The following is a 27,570-nucleotide window of genomic DNA, read 5'->3' as shown; positions in this document are numbered from 1 at the left end:
TGTTTAAATATTTATTAACATATCTATTAACATACATATATTAAAATTTAAACTAAATAATTAAAAATTCAAAATAATATAAAAACTACTATAAATTATATGATGTGAATTACACTAAGCTACTTTATTTAAAAATGCAAATCTCATTAAATGCTATTTCTCTTTTAACGGGTGTAATGAGAAATTTGCCCAATAAAAATATTTTGATCAGAACTAACTGGTTGAAAAGTGCATCATTAAAATTTCAATTTTTATTATTATATATACATTTATAGCATAATTTATCGCTCTCTCTCCATATATATATATATATATATATATATATATGTATATATATTATAAATTTTAATTATTAATCTTATTGATTAAGTAGAAGAAAACATTTCAAAATGAATTCCAACAACTTTATAACAAACTCAACTATTTTACTGGTACTATCTAATCATTTTTTTATTCTAATTATATTAGAGAAATTTAAACAATGCATTTTGATTGCATTTTGTTTAATAAAATTTTTATTATTGAAATAAATTTATAACAAAATTTACATGACAATAAGTGTCTCATAGAGTTATTTTATTTATTTATTCCAAACCACAAATATATCATAAACTATGGGTGACAAAGCTTTTCCTTCATGTATTTATTAAAATTGCATACCACAAAGTGTCCTATTGAATTGTGTTTCTAATTAAAAGGTCTTCAATGATTTTTACCTAACTAAAAATATATATTTAAAAAGTAATAAAAGATTTTGAAAGATATTTGTAAACAAAAAATAAACTCCTAAAATGAGTCATTTTCATTGCAATTATATTTACAACTTAAATTATTCCTAGGTAGGAAACTTTTCTTACAAATTTTAATTATTATTTTCATATATAAATAAGATGAAAAATAATTAAAACTATATCAAAAAATTCAATTCAATTTACCGAGCTCAACTATTTTATCAATATTTTTCTCGTTGCAACTTTTTCATGATGCAATTAGAAAAGTTAACTTAATACAACTTTTAACTAATTTTTATTTATACTCATTTCAATTTATTATTGAATAAAATCCAAATAAAATTCACACAATAACAAGTATTTCATTGAACTCTATTTCTCATGACTCATATTTTTAAATACATTTTATTGTTGAATAAAATTCACATAATAGCATATGTCTGGTTGAGTTTTATTTTTGAATTAACGACTATAATATTTTTTTTTGCTTAAATATTTTTTTTTTGTGGAGATCACATGTTGCATTTTAATAATTTAAACTTGAAATCACTTTTTTAAGTTGAAAAAAATTTCACACTAATTAATCTATCTGTCCAATAATAATTAATAAGTCTAACATGGTATTGACCTAATTAATATATAATACATTAAAATATATATTATTAAAATTCTTCATTTTACTAAGAGTAATTTTAGTCATATATGTATATTTTAATGATTTCAAAATCTTTGACTATAATCCTAACTTTTAATTTCATTACCTTTTTATAAATAAATTTCTTGAGTCTTAATGTAAATACTTTTGTTGCATTGTGCATGAAAGAGACCCCACTTTCAATAACCGCTCACACTACCAGGCTCTATTTCCATACTTGAAACCTTCCTCAGAACACGCCCCTTCATGTTTACTCACAACAATTCATAGAATTCACTGCCACTACCACCCTATAAATCCCTTCACAAGCAAACCTTCACACCATAAAAACAAAGGTTCTTGCATCTTTTCTTCTTTCATTAACATTTCAAACACCTCTTACATATTTTTCCAGCTCTCATTCCATTTCCCTTTTTGTCTCAATGACAACCAATTCCATGGCAATCTCCATCTCCCAGAACTCCTTCTCCTCGGACTTAGACTCGACATCCTCATGGGACTACCTCACTGGCTCCTCCTCCCAATTCCCTCGCTGTCCACCATCACCTATTGCAAACCAACCCCTAGAGAATCTCCCTATTGCAACCCCACCCACCAAGAAGCCGCGTGGCAGGCCCCCAGGCTCCAAGAACAAGCCTAAGACCACTTCCTTCCCAGTGGGCCAACCCGCTGAACCCTCAATGAAGCTCGTCATTGTCAACGTGACCCCTGGCAGCGACATCATTGAGTCCATTCTTGATGTTGCTCGTCGAGGCCACGTTAGCCTCACCATCCTCAGTGCCTCTGGCACGATCTCTAAAGTAACCCTTCACAACTCTATCCATGGTGTTGCTGCCCTCACACTCCGTGGGCCCTTCACCTTGCTCTCGCTCAACGGCTCCTACTTACACAACAACCATTACACCCTTCACCCTGGAGCCACCCCTCCCCCTCCCTTATCCTTCGGGATCAGCTTTTCCACCTCTCAAGGCCAAGTATTTGGCGGCGCCATTGGCGGTAGAGTCATCGCCGGTGATGATGTCAGCCTTACAATCTCCACCTTCAAGAACCCTGTGATGTACAAGTACGTTCCTACAGACAAAGAAAGGAACGGGGATGACAATAATAACAACCATTATAACAATATCTCTAAAAATTTTAATGGGGGTAACGAGTTGTTGGGGTTCAACATGGTTGGTTGCAGAGTTCGTGGGTGGTGAATGATCTGAAGTGACAACATGAGAGCAAGAACACAGCAAATAAACAAAGATCTCTCTAAATGTGTCGTTTTTTTTTTGTTCATGTTATGGGTCTTGCTGGAAGTGTGTTAGTTGTTAGATTTTGTCATGGGGGTAAAATAAGAGGAGGGGGGTCTCTACAATGCTTTATTTGCTGGTGTTTTAGGTTAGATGCAAAATCATGTTCAACATACTTGTTTCAACTTATCTATTTTAAATGAATTTCTTCAATTAATCAATGCCTCTTTCTTTTTTCATATCAATTTTATTTCCGTTCATGTGATTTGTTCCTTTGAGAGAGTTGCAAGTTCATGAAAAACCAAGATCTTCTATGGCAAAAGTGCATGATGGTTTTCGGAATTCTTGTTGATGGAATTGAATAGATAGATTTTGGAGTGGAAATGAATATTGTGTTGTTGACAATAAATGCTAGTCAACACTATGAGAGATACAGAAACAGAAGAGGGAAAAGTGAGAATATGATAAGTCATACAGTATAATCTAACAAGAAGGAAGATAAAAAAAAAAAAAAACAGTTATTAAATGAGTTTTTGCACTGTTGAGGTGTCAATTATCATGTTAAGTAGAAATTGCAGTTTCTTTGTGTGTGTCTAATGTAGCCAATGCTAATGTGTGTCAAGTGGGTGGTTATGGAATTCCATAGCATAGTAGGGTGTGTTTCTTTCTTTTGTTTGTCGTCGAACGATGCTTCATTTATGGTCTCTAATGTTGAGCATGAAGGTAAGTCACAGGTGCATGGTGCTTTGAACGAACAGGCTACGAATGACTCATTGGACTATACCATGTTCAATTCATCAAGTTGCTTTCATTATTCCATTATGAATAATTCGCGGAAATTCTCATTCTCTTTTTTGTTATTAAAGATCCTTACATCATTTCTCTTATAAAGTGTCATACATTTCATAAATATTTAATTCTTTGTTATGTTATGAATTCTTTAATTACATTCTTATTTATTACCCATTCAGATTTTTTTAATAAAATAATTAAGACATTTATTATAGTCGGTGACACCATTCAAAATAAATTGATTTATGCTGTAAAAATTTATGTTTTGTTTGACTGTTTGGACTTTGGACACACATCTTACATTTGATATATATTTACTATCTTCTAGCTTATGGTTTAATTAGATACTCCCTCTATCCTATAGTAATTGTCATGCGAGAAAATATGTCCCATATAATATTAATAATGGATAATAAAATCTACAAATGAATTAATGATAAGATTAATTTTGTAAATTTTTTATTCTTTTTGATCTATTTGTTAATTTTTTTTATTTGTGAATAATAAATACTCCCTCCATCTCCAATTATAAGACATTTTTAATTCATTGACATCTCTTAAAAAATAATTAATTTAATTAATTATATTAAATTTTTCAATTATTTGTAATATCATTTCACTTAATTATTTTTTTATTAATATTTAGAGACAAAATAATTAAGAAAGAGTATGTAAGGGAAAAAATTAATTAATGTATCTTAAAATTATAAAACTATCTTATAAAAAGGAATAATTAAACTTCTGGCAAAAAAATCTTATAATTAGAGAGCAAAGAAGTAATATGTAACAATGGAATACCTAAGATATTATAAAAGTTAATTAAAATGTGTTCTTTAATATGATATTGTGAAAGTTTTGAAAATTCTTTATGACGGACATTTTGAATTCTCACTTACACACAATCGTGTGAAACAATAGTCAGGTTTAGTAGTAATACATGTGGGGAGAATATATATATATATATATATATATATATATATCAGATATTATTGCAGCATTAAATTATAATATATTTAATTTTTAGCATAAAAATATTTATATTATTTATCAATGATATATTTGATATGATATGGGAGTTTGACTATCATAATTATAGTTTTTGTAAATTTGACTGCTAACTCAGCAACCGATATATTAAATTTAATTTTACAAGATAGTGCTTAAGGAAATTCTCTAAATATTTCCATTATTTAATTAAAAATATGGTCAAAAGATTACTAATTTCTGATGACTAGCGTTTAAGGATATTCGCAATACTTTGACTAGCGTTTTCAACTTCGTATTGGCCCACTTTTATAATATGTTTTAAAACAGTTTGATAAATGTTTGTAAAACAACCGGACAGTCCAGACAATGGTCGATCAGTCTTTAAAAAGTGTCAGACATCGTTGAACTAAATTCTTTTTTTTATCAGTTAATTAGTAATTAAATTGGTTTAAAATTTAATAAAACTAATGTTCATACAATAAAGTTTAAAAATTAGTTTTATTAAACTCAATTTAATAAAACATCTTTCTTAATCTATGTTATATGATTTTTGAAAATTGAGTCTATTAATATTTCAAATATGATTTTTTATTATATGATTTTTTATGATAAATACTTATTTCACGTTAAAAATATAAAAATAAATAATAATAATAATAATAATAAGGACGATGATATTTTAAAATTTTTTAGTGTGATTATTTTAAATTATATAATTGATGTTGAAAAAAAATACGTTAGAAAAATTTACTTGTAAATTATTTTTGTTTCTCATAATAATATTGAATGACTTTTACAGTATAAATATAAAATATTTTATGAATATTGAATTCAAAATGAATTATATTCAAAATGTTATTATTTGTATTCCATTGTTCAACTCCATTCTCCTTCCCAAATGTGATTCTATGGCAAGTAAATATGCTTTTAACAATTGTAACAAATTGTTTTAACTGAAGTTGAATGTGAACGTTTTTCAAAACTAAGCATTGATTCGTTTATCATATAAATCATTTCCGGAGATTGCAATTTTTGCTATGAGGGTACGGTTGGTAGGGGATAATTTTTTTTTTTATGAGAATTATAGGTTAAAATATTTAATTTTTCATCTTTGATATCAATTTTAAAAAAATAATATTTGTGGGAAAGAATATTTTTCGAGAATGTTTTTTAATCGGTTTTTTTATGAAAAAAAATCATGAGGAAATAGGGGAATGTAAGAATCTTACTTTCTTGAGTATTTTTTATTGTACTATGGTAAAAATGACATTTTACTCTTTATTAAAATATTTAATGTTATAAAAATATTGTGTAATTCTTTAATTCTAAACAAATTTATCTTAAGATTTTAATAGTCAATCAAACAAATTTTATTCAATTTCAAGAAACACGATTCTTGGGATTCATAGCTTTCAGGAATCATGATTTACGAGTATGAAAAAATTTATTCCCCACCAAATACCCAAGTAAATAAAAGTCATTGGTAACCAAAACACCATTGAAAGAAAGGAATTTTTAGATTCAAAAAGGGGCAAAAATTGAAATTCCGGATTCTACGTTAAAAATAAAATATTTTTTCTTATTGTTATTTTATTAAAATAAATGTAAGCAAAAATAAATGATAAGATCCTTTTCACTTTCTTTAATTGTTAGGAGAGAGATGGAAAAAAACATATATAGATAGTCAAGGATAACTTTACAAAGAGTTATTCTTTATCCTAATCATTCATTTTCTTGAAATCTAAATGTTAAGATTAGTTACTTATTACAATCATCAAATTTTAAGAAAACAAAGGTGAGGATGAGAAGTAACTCTAAAAGAGTTACTCTTGAAGTAAGTTGATTCCTCTCTCTCTCTCTCTCTCTCTCTCTCTCTCTCTCTCTCTCTCTCTCTCTCTCTATACACACACACATATATTGTTCTTACTAGATTTGGTAAAATCTTCTCAAAGTGTTGTTCCTCTGTGTGCTTCTCTATGAACAATGGTGGGGTGTACCTACAAATATAATTTGATGCTCCAATTAAAGGTGTAGAGGTATACATGTATCGAAAAATAGGTTAGACTAAGAGTTGGTTTACCAAAATCTTGATGGTCCTCTTTTGCAGAAGTGAATTTGGATGATAATATCTCAATTTCCCTTTTAAGATAATGTAAATAGGAAAAGATGTGATTTTATCTTCTTTTTCCTCTAATATAAGATAACATCCGATTTTAGGGGATATCTCTATCTTTCTGGTAAAAGATAGAGTTTTTCTCTTACCTTAATTATATCTACCATATTTCCTGTATCTGAGTAGCCTACTGAGACGACCATCGAGTTTGGAGGCTTGCCAAGTCTGAGTAGTACATATGTCCCCCAAGCTATAAAGTTGGATATAAGAGCTATTTATAAAAAGTAATCTTAGGTCCTTAATTGACTTTTCTATTTACCAACCAAGTTCGAGTGATACTAACAGGTTTGATTGTAGTTGATTTCGAGAGGGATGTCTTCTTTAGCTAAGTGTTTTGCCTAGTCACAAAGGGATTTAAGTAGTTAGTGTTGAGTCCAAATGGTTAAAAGTTTGAAGCAGCATCTTATCATTTGTTACATATGTTCAAATGCAGTTAATGTTTTCACACATTTTCAAGAAAAGTGCAATGATTTATTCATTCTTTGAATTTTGAAACATCGATGGGATATCTAAAGGTCACATCTTTCCCTATTCGTTGATCTGTGATCTCTTCAAGGAAAGATCTAACGATTCAAATGGATGTGTCCTTTCGACCACCAGAAACTTCCAAAAGACTATAAAAAGGTGGGATGAATTTTCTTTTCCAACTTTTTTGCTTCAGTGCTTTCTTCTTTGGCCAAACACCATTTTCTCCATTCATCTCTTTCTCTCCAATCTCTTTTTTTCAACTACCCCATTTCCTTCCAGGTACACACTTTAACCCTTCTCAACTTTTCATTATGTCTCATTCCAGGGACGGTTCTGTGCGCTTTAGCAGGGGCAAGATGTTGTCGCCAGAAGTTTGCCTTATTGGTGAGCGTTCTAATGATGATCCTTCTCACCATCACGACGATTCTAATGCTGCCAGTGACTAGGAATCTAGTGTTCCCCTTGGTGGTACTGCCATAATTGGTGGTGTTGTTCATCCTGGCGCTGGTGCTACCACCCCTGCTGGTGGCACTACAGCTACTGAGGGAGAACCTTGCCCAAACATTAGAGTTCACTCAATCTCTAGGGAGGATGAGGCTGAGTCCCCTCTACCTAGTTCTCCTCATAATGTTATTAACCTAGAGTTGGAGGCCACTACCATTCAAGTCTTAGTCTGTCATCCTTTTATTCCTCCTCCTCCTAGAAAACCTAGTAAGGTCAGAAAGGAGTACCCTTCCATAACCCTTACAGGTTACTCTTAGTCGGGTTCATGAGGAAGTCAGATCCTATGAAAATAGTTTTCTAACCTATGAGTCTATTACTGACTTCCTCGAGTCTGTTGAGTTTTGTGATATCGATGGGTTGGATATCAAAATATCTCCAAACCGGTGGTCTACATGTCTCTTTCCAATCATGAGGGTATGGTTGTACTCTATAAGTTATTTAGGGTTCTTTACTGTAAGACCTTGGTGGACTTGCCTTTCTCGAAAACTCCGATGGTGGATTTGGATCATGAGTAATTTTGTTGTTATTTTTCTTTCCTTTCTTTTCGAGTTCTATCCCTGGCTTCCTTTTTTTTAGGAATTATGGCCAAGTTTGATTACCCAAGTTGACAGGCTAAAGGGAAGAATCAGGACAACATCGAAGATGACTAGGTTCCTCTTCCCTCTCCCATCAGCCTGAGTGCCACTAAGAGGGAAAACTCGAGTCCTTAAGGTGAAAGGCCTTAAAAAAGGCCAAGAGTGGAGTCAGTGCCAATTGTTGGTCCTTCCTCCATTGAGAGCCACCTCACTTTCCTTTCTATGAAGGAAGAAACTACTTCTCTTTGGGGTAAGGACTTCAATCCTAGAAACCTCATACATTCTTCCATACTCAACTAGTTGGATGGCAACAAGAACTTGGGGAATTATTGATTTCATGGCTAATGAATTTGAGAAGGCCAATGTTGAGTCCCGAAAGGCTCAAGCTGAGTGAGCCAAAGCCCAATAAGCCGTGATTGAAGCCACTAAGGCCAACGAGACCTTGTTGCAATCAGCCAAAGATTCCCATATGTCTCTTGAAGATACAAAGACAAAGTTAAAGGAGACCAAGATTCAAAAGGAGTCATTATAGATCATATTAGCCTTCGTAAGAATTTTGCTAAGGCTCTCACGAAAAAGATTGAGCGCCTTAATAAGGAGTTTGCTCTCTTTAAGGTGGACGCTGAAAAGGCTGAGAAGAAATTGGAAAGTGATCTCGGTGAGGCTGAGTTCAAGATCTTAAAGTCTCATGAAGTCGATATCGAGAAGGTCTCCATCAGGTCAAGTTCTTTTTGAAGGATGTTGACCTTTCCCTTTTTGATGTTGACAAGGATGTCAATCATCAAGGAGAATTGGTCAATGAAGTTGAAATACCCGAGAATGAAGCACCAACCAAGTTGGCTCAAGTTTAATCTTGTTTTTTTATTTCTCTTTGTAAAGGTTTAGGCCTGACAAATCAAATGGGGTACCCTTTTAATATATGAATTAGTGCCTTTTTATTCTAAGTGTTGTATTTAGTTATATTCTCTAATTCTCACTTAGGAACTACTTGGTAATACAATTACCCTAATGGTGTTTAGCAAATTTTGTTCGTATATTGAACGTTAGCCGAATCTCTTGGTTGGTTTTGGTCTCACTTTTTAGCTATGTAACTTAGTCTAATTTTAGTCAAGTATTTTAGTCTAATTTCCAGCTAAATAACTTAGTTTCTTTGGTCTACTTTTAGCCAAAATAATTTAGTTTAATTTTAGTCAATAACTTTGTCTTTTTTTTGTTTATTTGTAGTCAATTAACTTAGTTATCTTAAGTCTATTTGTAACCTAGCTTTTTTGGTCTTCTTTTAGCTAAATAACTAAGTTATTTGTTATCTATCTTTAGCCGACTGTGGGTGTCGATCTATGTAGTAAGCCAAATCTTTATTCGATTTTATATGTACCAGGTTGGGTCTCTAGTTAGAGAAATGAATTGTTCTTCTCAAATCTATAAAGCCAATAACAATGATAAAAGTAATATTTTTATTCAATGGAAAATTCAGGTGTGCCTCATTTAAATCTCTCTAACAAAAAACCTCATAGGAAAAAATGTTAGAGTAGGAAAAAGAGTACATCAGCATTTACAAGTTTAACTATAATAAAAATTGAGGTCAGTAACGTTCCAACTTCTTGGAATCTCCTTGTTGGATAAGTTCTTTAGTTGGTAGGTCCCGTTCCCAAGTGATTCAATAACCTTGAAAGGTTCTTCCTAGTTTGCAGCAAGCTTGCCTTCTCTAGCATCTTTTTGGGTTTCTCCACATTTTCTTAGTACCAAGTTGCCCATCTGGAAGTTTCTTTGATTGACCTGGTTGCTGTATCTTTTCTTAGCTCTCCTTTGGTACAAATTGACTCTCATGTGGACTTCTTTGATGGTCTTTTTGGCTAAGTCGAGTGCTTCACTAAGCATCTTGTTATTTGGCTAAGTCGAGTGCTTCATTAAGCATCTTGTTATTTTCTTAAAATGGGCTTTACATTCCTCATTCCACTTTGTTCCCTCCTACTTCTTTAGTAGTTTGAAGGAAGGTTTGGCCATATAACACCTATTCACATGTACCAACATGACCATCGTTCGAAGATTAATACTTCTCATCAGAAAGGATTAGTGAAGATTCATTAAGAAAGGGTGAATGACATATAATAGGTACACTTAAGGATGATCTGAATGATTCGAAGGAACTTGGGGGATGTTGAAGTGATAACCCAAATAAGGGTTTTTCCGGTTAGTTCAGGGGACTTGGAGGCCTCACTTAGCATTCTTGACTAGAGCAAAGCCATATCCATGGTTGGTGAAAGTGTCATGTTCTGTACCAACATGTGACGTGCCCTCCCAATTGTCATCCATATGTTGCATAAGACCATGAAGACCTGGGAGGCTTAGTGGCAGTGTTGGGCTAGAGACAAGAATTGTGTGAGAATAGAATTACGAATTAGGATGTTGTGAGCGATGTATGCAAGAATACCATACATGGTGGTTGTCTAGGTCATATGTGGGACTTAACCTTCGTGTTTGTGATTTCTAAAGGGATGGAGTACTCACTTCCTTATTACCATTTTCAGGATCCGATGTCGAGTACACCGTTAAATCTCCCATTTTTCATTGATGTCATCAAGATGTGGTGGGAGCATGAAGATACACTTCATGTGGATCATTTCTACATTTTTCTCCATTTTCATAGTACGCTAGTGGATGCACAAAATTATAGGCCCCATATAGTTGACTTTTACATTTGATGGACCCAACCCACATCATCATACTACCATTTTGTCATGCTTGTGCTAGAGGTGGTTATTCAATCTGAATCGCACTTACTGCCTGTGGATGATGCGATTTCCTCTGCAGGATCTAATTCTCCATCTGAGGACACTAATGCTACCTCATTTGCACCGATGTCTCCACAATCAATGTTACCTGAGTCTTAGGTACCACTTGGGATAGACTTGGTGGATCTTGTGTTTGAGGATGAAGGTGAAGATTTGGAGGAGGATACATATATCGAGGAGGACCCATCTATGGATAAGGATGACCCTGTTATGGAGTTGGAGCCGATGAAGGAGGACTCTTCATAGGACTTTTCTAATGAGTTTTGGAGACCTCTTTTCCTTCTAACTATACTTCTTCTTTTGGGGTACAACTGACTTAGACTTGGGTATAAGTGACTGCTCTGAATCTTAGTTTTTTCCCTTTTGTTATGTATTTTGAGATGGGTAGACCTTGGCTCAAACCTTTTGTATCTGTTGAATCATTAGTTACTTATGTTTCTGGTTACTTTAGAGCTATATATGCTACGCTTATGTTTTGCTACTTATTATAGTACATGAAACTTATTTATCTATATTTGGTGACCATGGAGATTTAATTATTTATTATTACTTATTATTTGAGCATGTATGGTTTATTTATGTCATGAACATTTCACTTTTATTCATCGACTTGTAGTTTTAACACAATAAGTGATTACTATGATTTATTATGCACACTTTAACAAGGAAAATAAGTTTTGATAATTGAGAATAGAAAGTTTGTATTTTTTGGCAAAAATTTCCTCTATCTTTTCTAATCTTTTGAGCTAATAATAAAGCGAACTTGTGATAATCTTTTCTTTAGGGGAATCAGCGGGTTATTTTAGAAGTCTATATTTAAGGGTGTTACACTTGAAGTTGATTATATCCTTTAACTTAAATTGATATATCTATGATGGTTGGAGTAATAATTTAAGGAAAAGAGCATCCTTTGACCTTGACCATAGGCTATGGTTGACTTTGTGAATCAGTAGTTAACCGAGGAAGGAACTTCATTAGAACTAGGATTGGGGGGAAATTGTTACTAGTGAATCATAATCTTTGTAGCTTTTAATATCACTTAAATTTCTCTTTTGCAATAGTTTATTTGTTTTCTTTCAAAAATCAAAACCATAAAAATACTTCAATATTCTTTTAAATTATCTCAACTGTTTAGTTCAATAATTTAACTATTTGAAAATACAATTGGTCTCTAGGGTTTGATAATCGAACTTTAGTCAATTGTTACTACTGCATAGGGTATACTTGATCTTGTGCGATCACTATTTTTATGCATCACTCTCCTTATTATTTTTCATAGTTATTTTTGGATATCTTGGTCTAGGAGATAATCTAAGCCTTAACTTGTACATCTATCTTCTATGACATTGATAGTCTATGATTTACCCTTAAACTTTTTATTTGTGAGATTGTTTGAAGCCTAAAGAAGCTTTGTTTAACATACTACTTGGGTTTGAGATTTAAGACACTTGAGTGAAAACAAAACTTGGAAAATTGTTTAGAGAAGTAAGTAAAATACATGTTGTTGAGCCTAAAGAAGCTTACTTAAAGAGTACTTGTAACTGTTACATCTATTAATGAAATCCTTGGCCAGGATACCAAAAATTAGACATTGTCTTGCGTTATGATGAACAAATATAATCTTTAGGTATCATTCCTTCCTCCTTAATTATGTTTTATAAGTTTTTGTTTGCTTTTTTTTGTTTATCATTGGTTGTTTTATTTGCTTTAAAAAAGAGAAGATAATTTATTTAAGTTTTAATGTTAAAAACTAAACGTTTTAATGGGAAAAAAACTTTCATATGTGAAGCATTGTCTTTTGTTGTACATAAAGTTATACATTTTTAAAAGATTTGCAAAAAAAAAAACACAAGTTAGCCCTCGTATGTTTTCATGTGTCTTACAATTTATTTATTCCAGAGTTAAATAATATCATGATTAATACTTAACCATATGCTAATATTTTTAATTATCTTTTATCTTAGATATCTCATAAAAATGAAACAAATATCAATTATATGCTATTATGATTATATCTATAAAAAAATTTGGTAAGTTGTGGGTACTTGATGTCACAACAACTGTAATATACATTGTAGAAGGGCGATACTTATAATTGTAAAAACTCTAATGTGACTTCAATCGCAATCGTAATTTAAAACCTTGCCTGAATCATCTAATTTTAAAAAAAATGTGTAACTCGTTCTATGTCAAGAGCATATTTAAAGAGAAAAAAGCTAAAATGTGAAAAGAAAAGAAAATGTGCAAAATGTAATCCTCTTGTAAGTATAAAACTAAGATTTATCCAATTATCTAAAATTATGGACGGCACCTCTGCCACCTCATATATGTCTAGTAGAATTATGAACCACTATTTACACCCCCCTTGTATGTTAAGTATACCCTTCCTTCTCTTTATATGTTTGTTGTCAATTATATTCTTTTACTTGATCAAATATAGTTACAGAAAATAAATTATTTTCTGGAAGAACATATATGAATATCAAAAAGTAATTTTTGAAAGTATTTTAAAAAAATACACATAGTTCTAGAAACTTCTTTTTGAAGTCGATATATGTTATATAAAGTATAAAGTAATTTCTGACGGTCATCGAACATACACACCTTCCTTTAGGAGCTACAATAATAACTAATCATTAATTGTTGAATGGAATACTTATTTCGACACTAGATATTGAGAGACTAAAAACCTATCTTTGGAATTCCCATTGGGCAAAATGTGAGGAGACACATGATGGTGTGTCAACGACTTTAATTTGTGCTTGTTGTTACTCATATTTTCAATGTGAAAAAACAAAGTAATTTTTACATTATATAATACATGAAACCAACCATGGACATACCTTTAAACACAATGTCACATGGAGAAAAATGTACAATATCACAAATAAAGTTTATGAAAAATGAAGTATTACAAAAATTAGGTTTAAAGAATATTGAATACAAATCAAGATGGCAGTTCAAAATTAAGGTTTAAATAATATTAACAATAGGATTAGGAATAGGATTTAGAAGGTAAAGATAGGTGTATAAAAATAGGGTTTTAAAAGGTATATATAAATAGTAATAAAAAATAAGGAGAAGGAAATGGATGTACTTAGCAAAACGAAGTGTGTGAATAGCAAGTTGCATTGTAGGTAAAATCCACCGTGTGGTGGCTTGGTTGCTAATTTAGCCCCACCTCATGGTTACAAATTGTGGGGGATTAGTATTGCATAAATTGAATCTCACTAAAGATGTGAATAAGAATCAGGGAGGATCTCGATTTTCAATTTTAAAATTTGGATAGGAGCATCAAGAGGGGAACACTAAGTCCAACGCTGATAATGTGGTCTTCACTGGGGACCATAGCAAGAAAATTAGGGACACAGAAAAGACTCGTGTACGTAATTTCACTGGGGGACAGAACCCTCAAAAACCTAAAAAAAAACTAGTGCTAAAAAGAACCTAAGTATGACGAAGCTAATGAAAACCTATGTGCCAAAGGATATTAAGCAAAAGGTGGATAATGGAGGACAATCCTCAGCTAAAGCGAAAATGGCTCAAAAGGGGAAGAAGAAAGACAAGATGTCGAAGTCTATGAGGTATATTGACAAGAAGGAGGTTTTCATCTCCTTAGACCAAATGTACAAGACCATGCGCAAAAAAATCGAAAGTATGGCAATAGAAAATTCAGGGAAGGAGTTATCAAGTACTAGTGTAGAGTTGAAATCTTCTTGATAGTATAAGATGATATGAAATGGAGGTATTGATGATCCAAGAAAAACTATTAGAGTGCGTTTGAATAGGGTAATTTAACTAGGTAATGTATTTTTTATAGGAAATTAAATTCTTTTTTTATTAAAAGTAACTGTTTGGATATTTTAGTAAAAGAAATTCAAAATTTTAGAATTTTAAAAGGGATTTTAGTTAGTTGAAAGAATAGAAATTCAAATTCTATCTTCAAGGGAATGAATTTAGAAATTCCTCTCTCATTCTCGAGTACGTCATGCCTCTTTCTTACTCTAAAATGTCTCGTCGCGGTGGCTCTAAACAACAACCAAATTCACGCCGTCCAGCACCACCGTCTGCATCTCCTTCTCCCGCCGAAAGAGGACACGGCCGTGGCCGTGGGCACGAAGAATCCTCCTTAATTCCTGCTCCTTCTCCAGTGAATGCACCATCCGATCCTCCTCCGGCTTCCACCATCGGCGTTCCTTCTGGTGTCGCACCTGTTCGTGCTGCGTCGCCGTCTCTAGGGGCTGAATTAGAATCTCTCACTTCCGCGGTTGAAATGCAACCGTCGGCGCCGTCATCGGCAAAGGCGGTGAGGTTTAGTGAACGAATAGGGTTCGGTCTTGTAGGGAGGAAAATCAAAGTTCGAGCGAATCATTTCCAAGTCCAAGTCGCTGAACAAGATCTATTTCATTATGAAGTTTGTAATCTCAACCACCGAACTCATGCATTTCATTCTAACGATTTCATCATTTTATTTTGACTTTGATTTTCTAGTTTGAATGTTAGTGTATCCAAACACAGAATTTTAAAAATAAAGGAATTTAAATTGAAGTATTTGAAATTCTCAGAATTTAAAATTTTTTAGAATTTTAAATTGCCTCATCCAAACACACTCTTAAGGTGAACTTGGATGGGGTTGTTTTGATGTCCTCTGCAACGGAGTACTAAGATGTGGATATGAACATTGTCTCATATGATAGTGATCAGACCGAAGACCATGACCCTATCAACCCCTCCCCCCTCTTCCCCCCCCCCCCTTGTGTCCAATGATAGTGATGAGTTAGAACTATAAGGGTACTACAATAAGAGGTTTTGGTAACCTCATTAGTGACATTAAGAGAGACTATAACATAATGTTGTTATTCTTAATTGAGACTCACTCGAGTGGTAAGAAAGTAGAAAGAGTTTGTAAGAGGTGTGGCTTTGATAGCTTCCGTATCCAAAATGCCCAAGGCCAGCCTGAAGGAATTTGGGTGCTTTGGAATTCTGAAGATTCGAGAATGGATGTTCTAGCTTCAGAAGAACAATTTGTTCACATGAGGCTAGCTTTGAGTAAAGGTGAACCTTGGCTTATCATTGGTGTATATGGCAGTCCCCAATATCAAAGAAGAAATAAGCTTTGGGATGGTCTTACCAATATTACTTCTTCTTGTTTGGAGCCATGGCAATTTTAGGATATTTTAATGTGTTCTTGCATAACCATGAGAGGAATAAATCTCATTCTCATTCTTCCATTCGTAGCATGCAGAGATTTCAACAAATGGTGGAGATGTGTGATCTCATTAACGGAGGTTTCCAAGGGAACCCCTTTAGTTGGAGAAGAAATAATCTAGCTAAGAGATTAGACAAACTTCTTGTAAACATGCAATGGTTTTTGAAGTTTCATGAAGCATATGTGTTTCATCTCCCTTTTTTCAAATCAGACCATAGACCTATTCTAGTCCAACTAAGTAAAGACAAAGGACCCAATAGGAATCATAGGTCCATCAATTGTCACATATACAATATAACCAACAACATGGATCAAGTGTGGATGTGCAGCGTGAAAATTACATGTAATGTGATCAAACATGTCTAATTTTAGTTGGTCCTACTTTAATTACTTTAGTGAGATCATTGTTATAGTATAATCTAATAGAGTGAAGCACAACAACGGGAAATTGAATAACTTTATTTCTGATTAGATAAATATCATAAAGAATAAGTATCTTACATTAAACAAAACAAAATACAAACTCCCACTATACTGAAAATATCCTCAATCTTGACAACACCCATATGAGTAGTGTGCTCATGAAAGACCATGGGTGGTAATCCTTTGGTAAGTGGATCTGCTATCATGGAGTTTGTCCCTATGAGTTTAATGGATATTTGTTCACTTTGCACTCTTTCTTCGATAACTAGGAACTTGATGTAAATGTGTTTTTACTTAGATGAACTCTTTTTGTTATTGGAATATAAAACTATTGATTTATTGTCACAATATAACTTTAATGCTCTTTCTATTTTTCCCAATATGCGCATCCCAGTGACAAAATTTCACAACCATATTCCATAATTGGATGCCTCAAAACTTGCTATAAATTCTAGCTCCATGGTGGTAGAAGAACAAGTGTTTGTTTGACACTTTTCCATGAAATGGCTTCTTCTACCAATAAGAAAATGTAGCCTAAAGTGGATCTTTAACTATCTTGACATCCAGCATAATTAGAATTAGAATATCCTGTGATCTTCAACCGATCAAATCTACAATAGGTGATCATGTAATGTTTTGTTCTTTTCAGATAGCACATAACCCACTTGGCTGCCACCCAATGATCCATCCGGGATAACTTAAATATCTGCCTAGCATACCCACAATGTACGCAATATCTAGACGCGTACAAACTTGGGCATACATAAGGATCCCAATAGCTAATGCATACTGAATCTTTTGCATTTCTTTAATTTCAAGGTGATTCTTAGGGCACTGACTTAGGATAAATTTTCTGCCTTTAGCAATAGGGGCATTTCCATGTATGCAATCTTGCATGCCTAACCTTTTTAGGACTTTCTCAATATAATTCCTTTGTGATAATCCAAGAATACCCAAAGTACGATCTCATTGTATTTGGATTCCTAATACAAAGAAGGCTTCACCAAGATCAGTCATCTCAAAATTCTTTGATAGAAATCTCTTGGTTTCATTCAATATGCCTATATCATTGGTGGCAAGCAGATTTTCATCCACATACAAAACTAGGAATATAAATTTACTCCCATGAAAATTTTGATATGCACAATTATCAACAATGTTTACCTCAAAACCGAATGAGATAATTACTTGATGAAATTTATGGTACCACTATCAAGAAGCTTGCTTGAGTCCATAGATGGATTTAGTCAATTTGCAAACTATCTTGCTTGGGTTTCCCAACTCAAAGTTTTCATATTGCGCCATATAAATTGTTTCGTCAATGTCAGCACTGAGAAATGTTGTCTTAACATCCATCTAATGAAGCTTAAGATCAAAATGTGCAACTAGTGCCATGATTGCCCTATAAGAGTTTTTCGTAGAAATTGGAGAGAAAGTCTCTTTAAAGTCAATCCCTTCATTTTGAGTGTAACCATTTGCCACAAGACGAGCCTTATATCTTTCCACATTACCATTTGCATCTCGTTTGGTTCTAAATATTTTTTTATATCTTCAGGTAGTGGAACGAGTTCCCAAAACTTATTGTCTTGCAAGGATTATACTTTTCATTCATTGCTTCAATCCATTTTTGAGAGTTAGTGATTTTCATGGCTTGATGGAAGTTGATTAGATCATCCTTCATTATACCATTATCAGCATTGTGTTCTTGAAGGAACACAATATAATAATCTAGATTTGCATTTTTCCTCTCTCTAATAAATCATCGTAAAGGCACTTGTTGTTGAGGTTGTTCCATAGGGATTTGTTCAACATTATCTTGATGAGGTTACGGATTTACTTCTTGAACAACAATAGGTATGATAAACTATGCATTGTTAGAAGCAAGAATAGGAATTGGTTTAGGAATTGAAACCAATTCTTAAAACAAATGTTTCTATCCTTGTTCCCCCCAAACTCACCATCTTCAAAAAAATTATGTAGTTCCCATCTCAAATATAGTCTTAAGTGTGGGATCATAAAACTTATAACCCCTGGAGTGTTCAAAGTATTTGATAAAGTAACGATAATTGTTTGTGGACTCCAATTTCTTTTCCTTGGGCCTATAAGGTTGTGCTTCAGCCAAACATCCCCAAATGTGTAGGTGCTTTATACTAAGCTTTCGCCCTGTCAAAAGCTCAGAAGGTATTTTAGTAGTTACTTTAGTTAGCACTCTATTCAAAATGTAGGTTGTTATCTTTAATGCTTCTCCCACAATCAGATGGAACGTTCCTAATTCTTTTGTTAAGTTGATTTTCTACTTTAGTTTTAAATATTTTGAACATATCCAAGGCCTTTGATTTTTCATGAACCAAATATAGATACCCATATCTTGAGTAGTTTTCTATGAATGATATAAAGTATTGTTGGTCATTCCATGAAGGCTTAGGAAATGATCCACAAATATCCGTACGTATCAATTCTAAGACATCAGAACTTTGATAAACACCTATTTTCTTAGCTTTGGTTTGTTTATCTTTGATACAATTAATACAAACATTAAAGTTTGTAAAGTCTATATCATTAAAAATCCCTTCAGACATAAGTCATTTAATTCTTTGTTTAGAAATCTGACCTAATTGCTTGTGCCATAATGATCCTGAATTCTCATGATTAATCTTACGCTTAGTACCGCATGAAGATGCTTGCAAGGTTTCTTGATAAGATGCAATTATCTCGAGTAAGTATAAATTATCATAACATATTAGAGAACTAGTGCCAACCATATTTAGATTTATTGACAATAAAAACTTATTGTTTCCAAATGAACAAGAGTAACCTGATTTGTCCAATGCAAAAACTGAAACTAAACTCCACCCAAATGATGATACAACAAAAGTATCTATCAAATCCAAATAATATCGAGTTCCTAATAACAACCTAAAATGACCAATTGCTTCTACTTCTATTGACTAGTCATCTCCTACATAAATGTATCTTTCAACATCATTTGGCTTTCAGTAGTTCAAGCAACCCTGCATAGAAACACTTATATGAGTAGTAGCACTAAAATCTAACCACCAAGTGTTTCTAGATACTTAAACTAGATCAACTTCAGAACAAACCAAAGTAATAGGTATACCTATCTTTAAACCTTAGGTGTGATATCTGGGACAATCCTTCTTTTGATGTCCAGATTTCTTATAAAAGAAACACTTATCCTTGTCAATGACATGTTTCTTTTGATTTGAACCACTTGCAGCCTCAAATCTCTTTCTCTTTTTCTCCTTTCCTGTAGAGGTGCTTTCCAAATTAACACTTTTAGTGTTATCATGCTTTAATCTTTCCTCCTCTTGCACAAGGTAAGAAATAAGCTCCTTAAGAGTTGATTTTTCCTTTTAGCAATTATAACTTACCTTGAATTTACTATATTGCACGAGAAGAGAGATCAAAACCAAATGCACAGTGAGGTCTTCAGATAGTTCAAGCTTGAGTCCTTTAAGCTTAGAAACTCTATGAGACATTTCCATGATGTACTCTAATGTTTCTTTTTCCGTTATACTTCATGGAAATTAAGTGTTGTAGCAATGTACTTGTTTTTGCCTTATCATTTTTTGAAAAGTATTTCTTTAGTTAATCAAGGAAATCTTTAGCATTGGTGATCCCTTCAGACACTACACCCCTAAAGGCTTCTAGAATACCACACTTAATGATCATTAGACTCATGCGATTTGAGCAATCCCACTTCTCAAAGTGTCTCCGTTCTTCAAAGGAACTTGCATCATTAACTGAAGTAGGTTGTTTAGTTTATAATGCAAGGTTTAGATCCATGCAACCCAAATCAATCTAAATGTTATCTTTATATTCCTTGAAATTACTCTCATTCAACACGGGAATAGAACTTAAATTGGAAAATATTGAGGAAATAGTAGCTAAAACAAAATAATACAACATAATCATACTCAAACAAAATATTAACTAGCAAAAATAAATTCAAGTAATTATAACTCATTACAAGATACATGTAACAACATTAATATCAAGTCTTTGGGCATTAATATTACTTGTAAATGACAAATCTTGTTTCAATGATCAAACACTAACAATAATTCATGTCAATTAAAACTATCTTTGGATTGATTTATTTATTATTTGCATGAACTCATATATTATTGTGTATTTATCATCACAAATGCATGCATAATTATGTCAAATATTGACTTTCCTTTTGGCTAGTAAAATACCAACATGAAATTACATATGCATATAACATCCATTACTCTTTATGAAAAATCTTCATAAAAGAGGTCACTTTGGCAACATATTGTATCAATTAATCCACTAAGAATTATGGACAAACTTATTAGGGATAAAAAATGAATTTCTATAATTTAATTATTTGAATTTAAATGCCAAAAAATGAAATCATTTCAAAACACACACATATACCGATAGACAGACAGACACACACACATAATTTAAGTTTCAAATGCATCATAATTGAACCAAATGACATAGGGGATTAAGGCACCTCCTTCTTTCCAACCATCACAAGTTTGAATTCCAGCACTACCTTTCTTTTGAATTTATTTTAAGGTTTTAAAATTTTGAAAAAAAAAACCATAATTTCCTAGATTCGAACATGCAACCAACACTTATAGGGAGAAGCCACAAACCACCAAACCATAATGCGATTTCTTGTCATAATAAATAATGATTGTAACACCGAAACTAAAATGCAGTAATAGGTGGACAATTCAGAAATGAAATCATTTGATACTATAATGAATTTGAAAATGCATTGAAATTAGTATCCATGATTGTGTATAGTACCAAATATAATGATAGAAGAATTAAACATCGTATCCATTAACGAATTGAAAATGATTTAACAAAAAAAAATACTCAACAAAAGTATTTAAAGAAGAATTTCAAATTATTTTCTTAATGATTCAACATAAAAGGGACTATGATACCACTTATTAGAAATTTGAAAAAGATAAATTGGATTATGATAAACATCATACATGAACTTTTATGTTAAATCATCAAGAATATAAAAAAAAAATTATAGCGGAAGCGTACCAGTATCCAAGGATGATTATAAGATAAAGAAACAATTGAGCTCAATGATCTTCCAAGTATTTATGCACAATCTCTCTTGATCTTCTCTAGTGATGAGATGTTAGAAAAGAAAATTGGCACATATTACTTGGAGACCATAACCCTTTTTATAATAGTTAAGTATCCTCTCATAAAGAATTATATTTTTTCATCATTATACTCATTCAAGAAGAGTTGTAACTATTAAATATTTTTTATTTCTATTTTATCCATCATAATAATAAAAATAAGACTTATAATATCTACACATTTATATAATCGATTACATCAAATGCAATGTTATATATTTCAATAAAGTTATCCTTATAAAATTACTTTAATAGGGACAGTAAAATTTTATCGATAATATATATAATACATAATTTAATATTATATGTTGACTCACATATTAAAAATATGTAACACATACAACCTTCAAAGTAGAAGAAAATGACTTCTTTGTAGTTTTCCTATGAAAAAGCCTTTCCACCAAATGAATTCCGCTACAATCGCAAGGTATATAGAAAAGCAACTTTATTTTGTCCATTTGAGGAGAGTCTAAAATCTGTTCAATTCACAGCGAATAGTAACCAATCAAAAGCAATTGGTTTTAGACAACGAGACCATATACTCAAACGTAAGGAATATTAGAGTAATATTTGCTTGATGATTTTGAAAACTTTAATGACAGTTCAGTCACTGAGAAAAAAACATTTGTTTTGGACTCTAAGAGTGAACACAGCAAATGGTGACATTTAGTAACGGGAAATAATTTGTTTCAAACTTTAAAGAGTGTAGGAAAATGGTAAAGTGAGAGGAGCACGCCACATAAGCAAAAAAGTTGACGTCGAATAATGTATGCATTACAAAGAACTGAGATGACAGCGTCACAATTCGCGTCTCAGAATTTATATATGGTAAATAGATTTGCATAAAAAACACTAATAAAGAGTTAATTCAATTAATAAGATTGGAGTTTGATATATATTAGGAAAAGGTTGTCCAGCAAAAAAATTAGAAAAAAGCAATAAGTTATATATACATATAAAGAGTTAATTCAATTCATAATATATGTAAATCGATAAAAAATAACACATTTTAATTTTATAAAAATAAAAAATATACTGAAAATTTTACAATGATAAATTTTAATTATTTTTATATTTATGTAAATAAAAAATATATTTTAGCCTTAAAAAAAGATCTTAAACAATGTTTCCTCCTCTTAAACTTTATTTATCAAAATAAACAAATAAATAAATACTAGTAGCATTTTTCTAATTAAATCAATGTGAACGTGGCTCTTCGGATTCCTCTTATTGTGTTTCCTTTTCCCTGTCCTCCTTTCGTTAAATGCATTGTGTTGACAAAATTGGTGTAAACCTGCCCCCACCACCCACCAGAACTACAATGTAATATACAAATTTCGGCTCTGATTTCTCAATCTACATGGGACCCATATTTGAGCCTATAGATATAATAATACTTATAAACACATAATTTGTTCAATTATAGAATTTGATGAAATAGTTCTGGTATGTTTGGTTTGTAGTTGAAATTACTGTAACATTCATTTTAATATAAATTTAACTAATAAAAATAAAATTGAAATAAAAGTAAAGGTCCTGATTGTTTTGCAAAAATATTTTAGCTTTAAAAAGTAACTTTTTAACTGATTTGCAAATATGTTCTTAATAAGGGGGTACAACAAGGTTTTCTCAAACAAGGCATACCAATCATTGCAAAATAAAGCATGTGGAACACTTCCCAACAGTGGTGTCAAAAGCATCCAATAAAACTTTCAAAAAGCAGGTAAGATTTTTGTACCTATATATATGACTTGAGGATGGTGATACCAGCCTCAAACAAAAAGGAGATTGAGACGTGTTGAATAGAAATTATTTGATGAGCTAGCATGCATGCCAATTTGGTGTTAATTAAAACCACTAGTATATATGCTTTCTATAAAACAACTTCAGTCTGGCCTCAACAAAGTCACTTTCAACTTGTTTCCAACCTGACCAAAGCCTTTCAATTCACTCTAAATCTACGTTAATTATGCACTATGAATTTAGTTATGAAAATAGACAATTTCTTGCAATCTACTTCAGCACAACAATTTACTACTGCTATCATCACAGAATGAATTTGCTCATTTATATACTACATAGTGAATAAACACATCTTAAAATGCTCCATGATTTGAATAGCATAGGAAATTAACACAAGCATTCCCATGACTACATTATAGAGAAAGAAATACATAGTCATGAAGGTATCTTTTTTTGGGGTACAGTGTTGCACTAAAATACAAGATTGTAAAGGGAAGGTTAAACAATACAGGATTAACTAAAATCTATCATAATAAATATCACCAGAGAAACTGAGGTACCCCATGTTACAATAAACTAAAGTATTCATGTTTCTGCTGCATCAAGATATAACGTTTTTTTTTCTTTTTGGTGAATCTGGAGTATCCCCACCGAAAGCCAGAGACCAATCATTTGAGGTACTAAGATTCACTTAAGGGATTAACGTCTCTCAATAGATACTCTTCCATACACACAAACTTAGCTTGGAGATCAAATCCCTTACCACATTCTTTAGGCACGTGGTTATCTACCAACCATACCACATTTGCTGCATCAAGATATAACTAGAAGAAAGCTCGGCTACCGTAAAACACACGTGATCCATCCTTTTTCTTATCAGTTTCTAACTTGTTGCTGTTATGATTTTGAACCACATCACCTTGACCTTCACTCTCGGGTTTGTCAAGGTCCATTGGGAGTTTCATTTTTGCCAAAGACTCGGTGAATTGTTGCATGCTTCGCGTGTACATGTCAACTATTTGCTGCTGCATAGCTGATTGCTCAGCCTCCATGTTGATGTTCCCTAGTGGAGCAGAAAAAACTTGACCAAATCTTGTAGCTTCTGTATTTCTATCACTATTGATCTCCTTTTCCTTCCTTGATGTGAACTTTGATTCCTTTTCATCTCTGGCTCCAGTTTCTTTCTTGGAAGTTGGGGTATCTGGACTAGCACCAGAGTTCTGACAACCTTCAACTGTGATTGAAACATTGAAAGAATTTGATGTGTTATCCCTTAAGTTGTTCTTTTCCTCAACTGAATCACCTGTGTTTCTTTCATCACTTAAGCTCGTAGTAGTAGAACTTGGGAACACAGATTTCTGAATGCTCTCATATGGAGAAGTGGATTCATGATTCTCATCTGGTGCAGTCACAGTCATTTCATAATCATCACCTCGAGGAGAAGCACCAAGGTGAAGAAATGGTAGCAATCCCACTGAATTAGGCCTTGAAGCAGAAGAACCATAAGATTCCAAATTGAAGTACTCAGAAACCATTTTCTGGTTCTCCTTCGTCACACTAACATCAGGAAATTCAATTCTAGAATACTCAACTGGGTCTGACATATCTTGTGAAATTTTTGGATCAAGCAAAACAACTTCTGAAGATATGGATGAATTAGTAGCTGATTGTGATATGGGATTCACAGTGGAATTGATTGAAAATGATGTGTCCAAAGACAGTGTCAATTTGACAGTTCCAGGAGGACAATGGAAAAGATCAGTGGAGGAAAGGCTATAATCTTCTGTCACCTTTCCTTTGCCAACAACTTGTGAAATTTGGACCAAAGCAAATCCCAAATGCTGGTCTTCCAAGTGATTTCTTGACCTGCTGAACATCCAAATCTCACACTTGAGAACGGCATCCATCTGGGTTATCTTCATCCTCAAGTTTTCATTGAATATTGGGTTTTTTCCACCACCATTTATGATACTGGTGGAGAGAGTCTCATCAGGGTTGTATGTTAGAGAGAACTTAGCATACACATCTTGATTATCATACATGCATATGTTGTGAATGTTCCTAGCATGATGAACATAGATATCAAGAATCCCTGAGAACTCAGCGTCATCATCTGCATGATTCATTGTGTTCGAGTTTGGATTGTACCTGAAGCTGGTAGTTTGATGACTCTGATTGAACGAATCCATTCTAACCTGTTGAAACTTTGTTCAAAACTTGCCAGAAAAAGTCTCAAGAATAAGAAACTATAACACAAGCAGAGTTCACATAGATGTTTTAGTTCATCAATGATCATGAAACGGGGGTACTTATCCATAAAGTGTACGTGTTTGTGTGTGTGAGAGAGAGAGACAGTTAAGTTGCAATAAAGTGTGTTGTTTAGATGGAAATGGAAGGGGGGTTAAGGAGCTTGTTGTGGTAGTAGGTGAAAAATTGAAGGATGAAAGCATGAAAATGAATAGGGAAGATGATGATGACTTAATGGGATTGGTTGGATGCCACTTTTTCTTCGATTGCTGCTTCTGCTCTTTATTTTACTGGTATATATATATATATATATATATATATATATATATATATATATATATATATGCTAGTGTAGTGTAGCTCCAATTAAGAAAAAAAAATTATAAAAAAATCTTTAAGCTGATTTCAACACGTGTAAAGAATGTCACTCAAAATACCTCTGAAGATTTAATCTTTAACTAAAGTAAATGATATTAAGTGATTTATGTACTTGATTCATACAATCAATTTTGGATTTATTTGAATTATTTTTTTATAAATACTTTTAAGAGAGACAAATAAAAATAAAATATTTTTTATAAGTTAAAATTAACTTATATATAAATTAAAAAATGTCTTTTAAATAAGCTAATAGGAGAGATTCTAAAAATTAATTTATATATAAACTTTTTGAAGTACGTTTTATTTTTTTTATCTTATTTTTTTCTTCCTTAAAACACTTATAAAGAAATTATACCAAACATGTCCTTAACTAATAGGATTAGCCTTTTGTTGCTAGTTATTAATCTTTCTTTACGGGTGTGGGAGACAGAAGTTTTTTTTTTTTCTTTGCTTGACAGTGCAGCTTCCAATTTCGGTGACTCACTTGCTCCACTCGCTAGGAGTATTGGTATTGAGGACCCACAAAGGCCCAATTAGTCTACTTAGATGATGGAAACGTAGAAAAATAGTCATTGCTTCTATACATAAAATCCGGTGGCATTAGTCACTCTTTTTTTGTTTCCATTTATGAAATACTGTGCTTAATTTAAATTTGAAATTGGGATTGAAGAGTGTTATGGTGGAGTTTACAGAACATAGCTACAAACAAAGAACCGTTGGAGCAACTCTAAAAAGCCTCAATCATCATAGCTATGAAGAGTGGATGGCACACTTTCTATAAACAGCTTTTTAGCACACACTCAATTTTTAGTTAAAGTTTATTAAAAACAACCGAATAACGAAAAAATTCATTAATGAAAATTAAAGTGAAATTCGTCAAAATTTTAAATTTTTAATAAATGTTTTTTAATCAATAATTGAGTGTTCACAAAAGAGTGTTAGAACATTTGTTACTAGTATTTCTCATAAAAATATTTATATTTCTTACGTGATTGTTGGATTTCGGTTTGTCCGTCACTAGTAATTGACTTAGTTTTTGTTCTTGGTAAAGAATTCAACACATTAGACTAGCTTGAGCCACGCTGAATTTGATCAAACCTTATTGAATATTGAATATTCTGCAAAGCCTATTGCGTGAAGATCACTTTTGGAGAAAAATTGAACATTAATTCCATTCAAGTTTCAAGTTATTTGGGAGAACATGTTATTTCAAATCAATTAAAATTTAAACATAATTAATAGTAAGTTTTCTTTTAAAATGTTGACATCCACGTTTTAGCTTCGCCATAGTAGTCAATATTCAGCATATGAAAGACTGAGTAGTCAATACTCAATAAAATAAAAGTAGGTATGTGGGATAGTCCACAAACATGAATGCCTATACGGACCAATAAATGTAACCATGCAAAAGCAGGCTTGTTAAATGTCATTGCGTCCAAACAAATACAAGTCTACACAAACAAATGTTATCATCGACGAAATATTTT

The 27,570-nt window shown here is 32.3% G+C and overlaps 2 protein-coding genes across 2 annotated transcripts; one reads left to right on the top strand and one right to left on the bottom strand.

Moving 5' to 3' along the window:
• The first annotated feature begins 1,808 nt into the window (after positions 1-1,808).
• On the top strand, positions 1,809-7,487 carry LOC100818645 (AT-hook motif nuclear-localized protein 17). The gene is made up of 2 exons (XM_003528542.1): positions 1,809-2,581; positions 7,367-7,487. The coding sequence occupies exons 1-2, from the start codon at positions 1,809-1,811 to the stop codon at positions 7,485-7,487; spliced, it is 894 nt and encodes a 297-aa protein (XP_003528590.1).
• Positions 7,488-23,758: 16,271 nt separating this feature from the next.
• Positions 23,759-25,960, bottom strand: LOC100818106 (uncharacterized). Its single transcript, XM_003528541.4, has one exon. It carries the CDS (start codon positions 25,642-25,644, stop codon positions 24,280-24,282), a length of 1,365 nt encoding a protein of 454 aa, XP_003528589.2. The 5' UTR covers positions 25,645-25,960; the 3' UTR covers positions 23,759-24,279.
• Between the last annotated feature and the right edge of the window lie 1,610 nt (positions 25,961-27,570).

The sequence above is a fragment of the Glycine max genome, chromosome 7 (assembly GCF_000004515.6).
Source record: "Glycine max cultivar Williams 82 chromosome 7, Glycine_max_v4.0, whole genome shotgun sequence".
NCBI classification, from domain to species: Eukaryota; Viridiplantae; Streptophyta; class Magnoliopsida; order Fabales; family Fabaceae; genus Glycine; species Glycine max.
This window is presented reverse-complemented; position numbering and strand designations above follow the sequence as displayed.

Bases quoted from the DNA above. Each gene is read 5' to 3' on its own strand.
- LOC100818106 (XM_003528541.4), bottom strand. From the start codon at position 25,644: ATGGATTCGTTCAATCAGAGTCATCAAACTACCAGCTTCAGGTACAAT.
- LOC100818645 (XM_003528542.1), top strand. From the start codon at position 1,809: ATGACAACCAATTCCATGGCAATCTCCATCTCCCAGAACTCCTTCTCC. The intron at 2,582-7,366 runs GTGAATGATCTG...GTCTCATTCCAG, and splicing joins GGTTGCAGAGTTCGTGGGTG to GGACGGTTCTGTGCGCTTTA.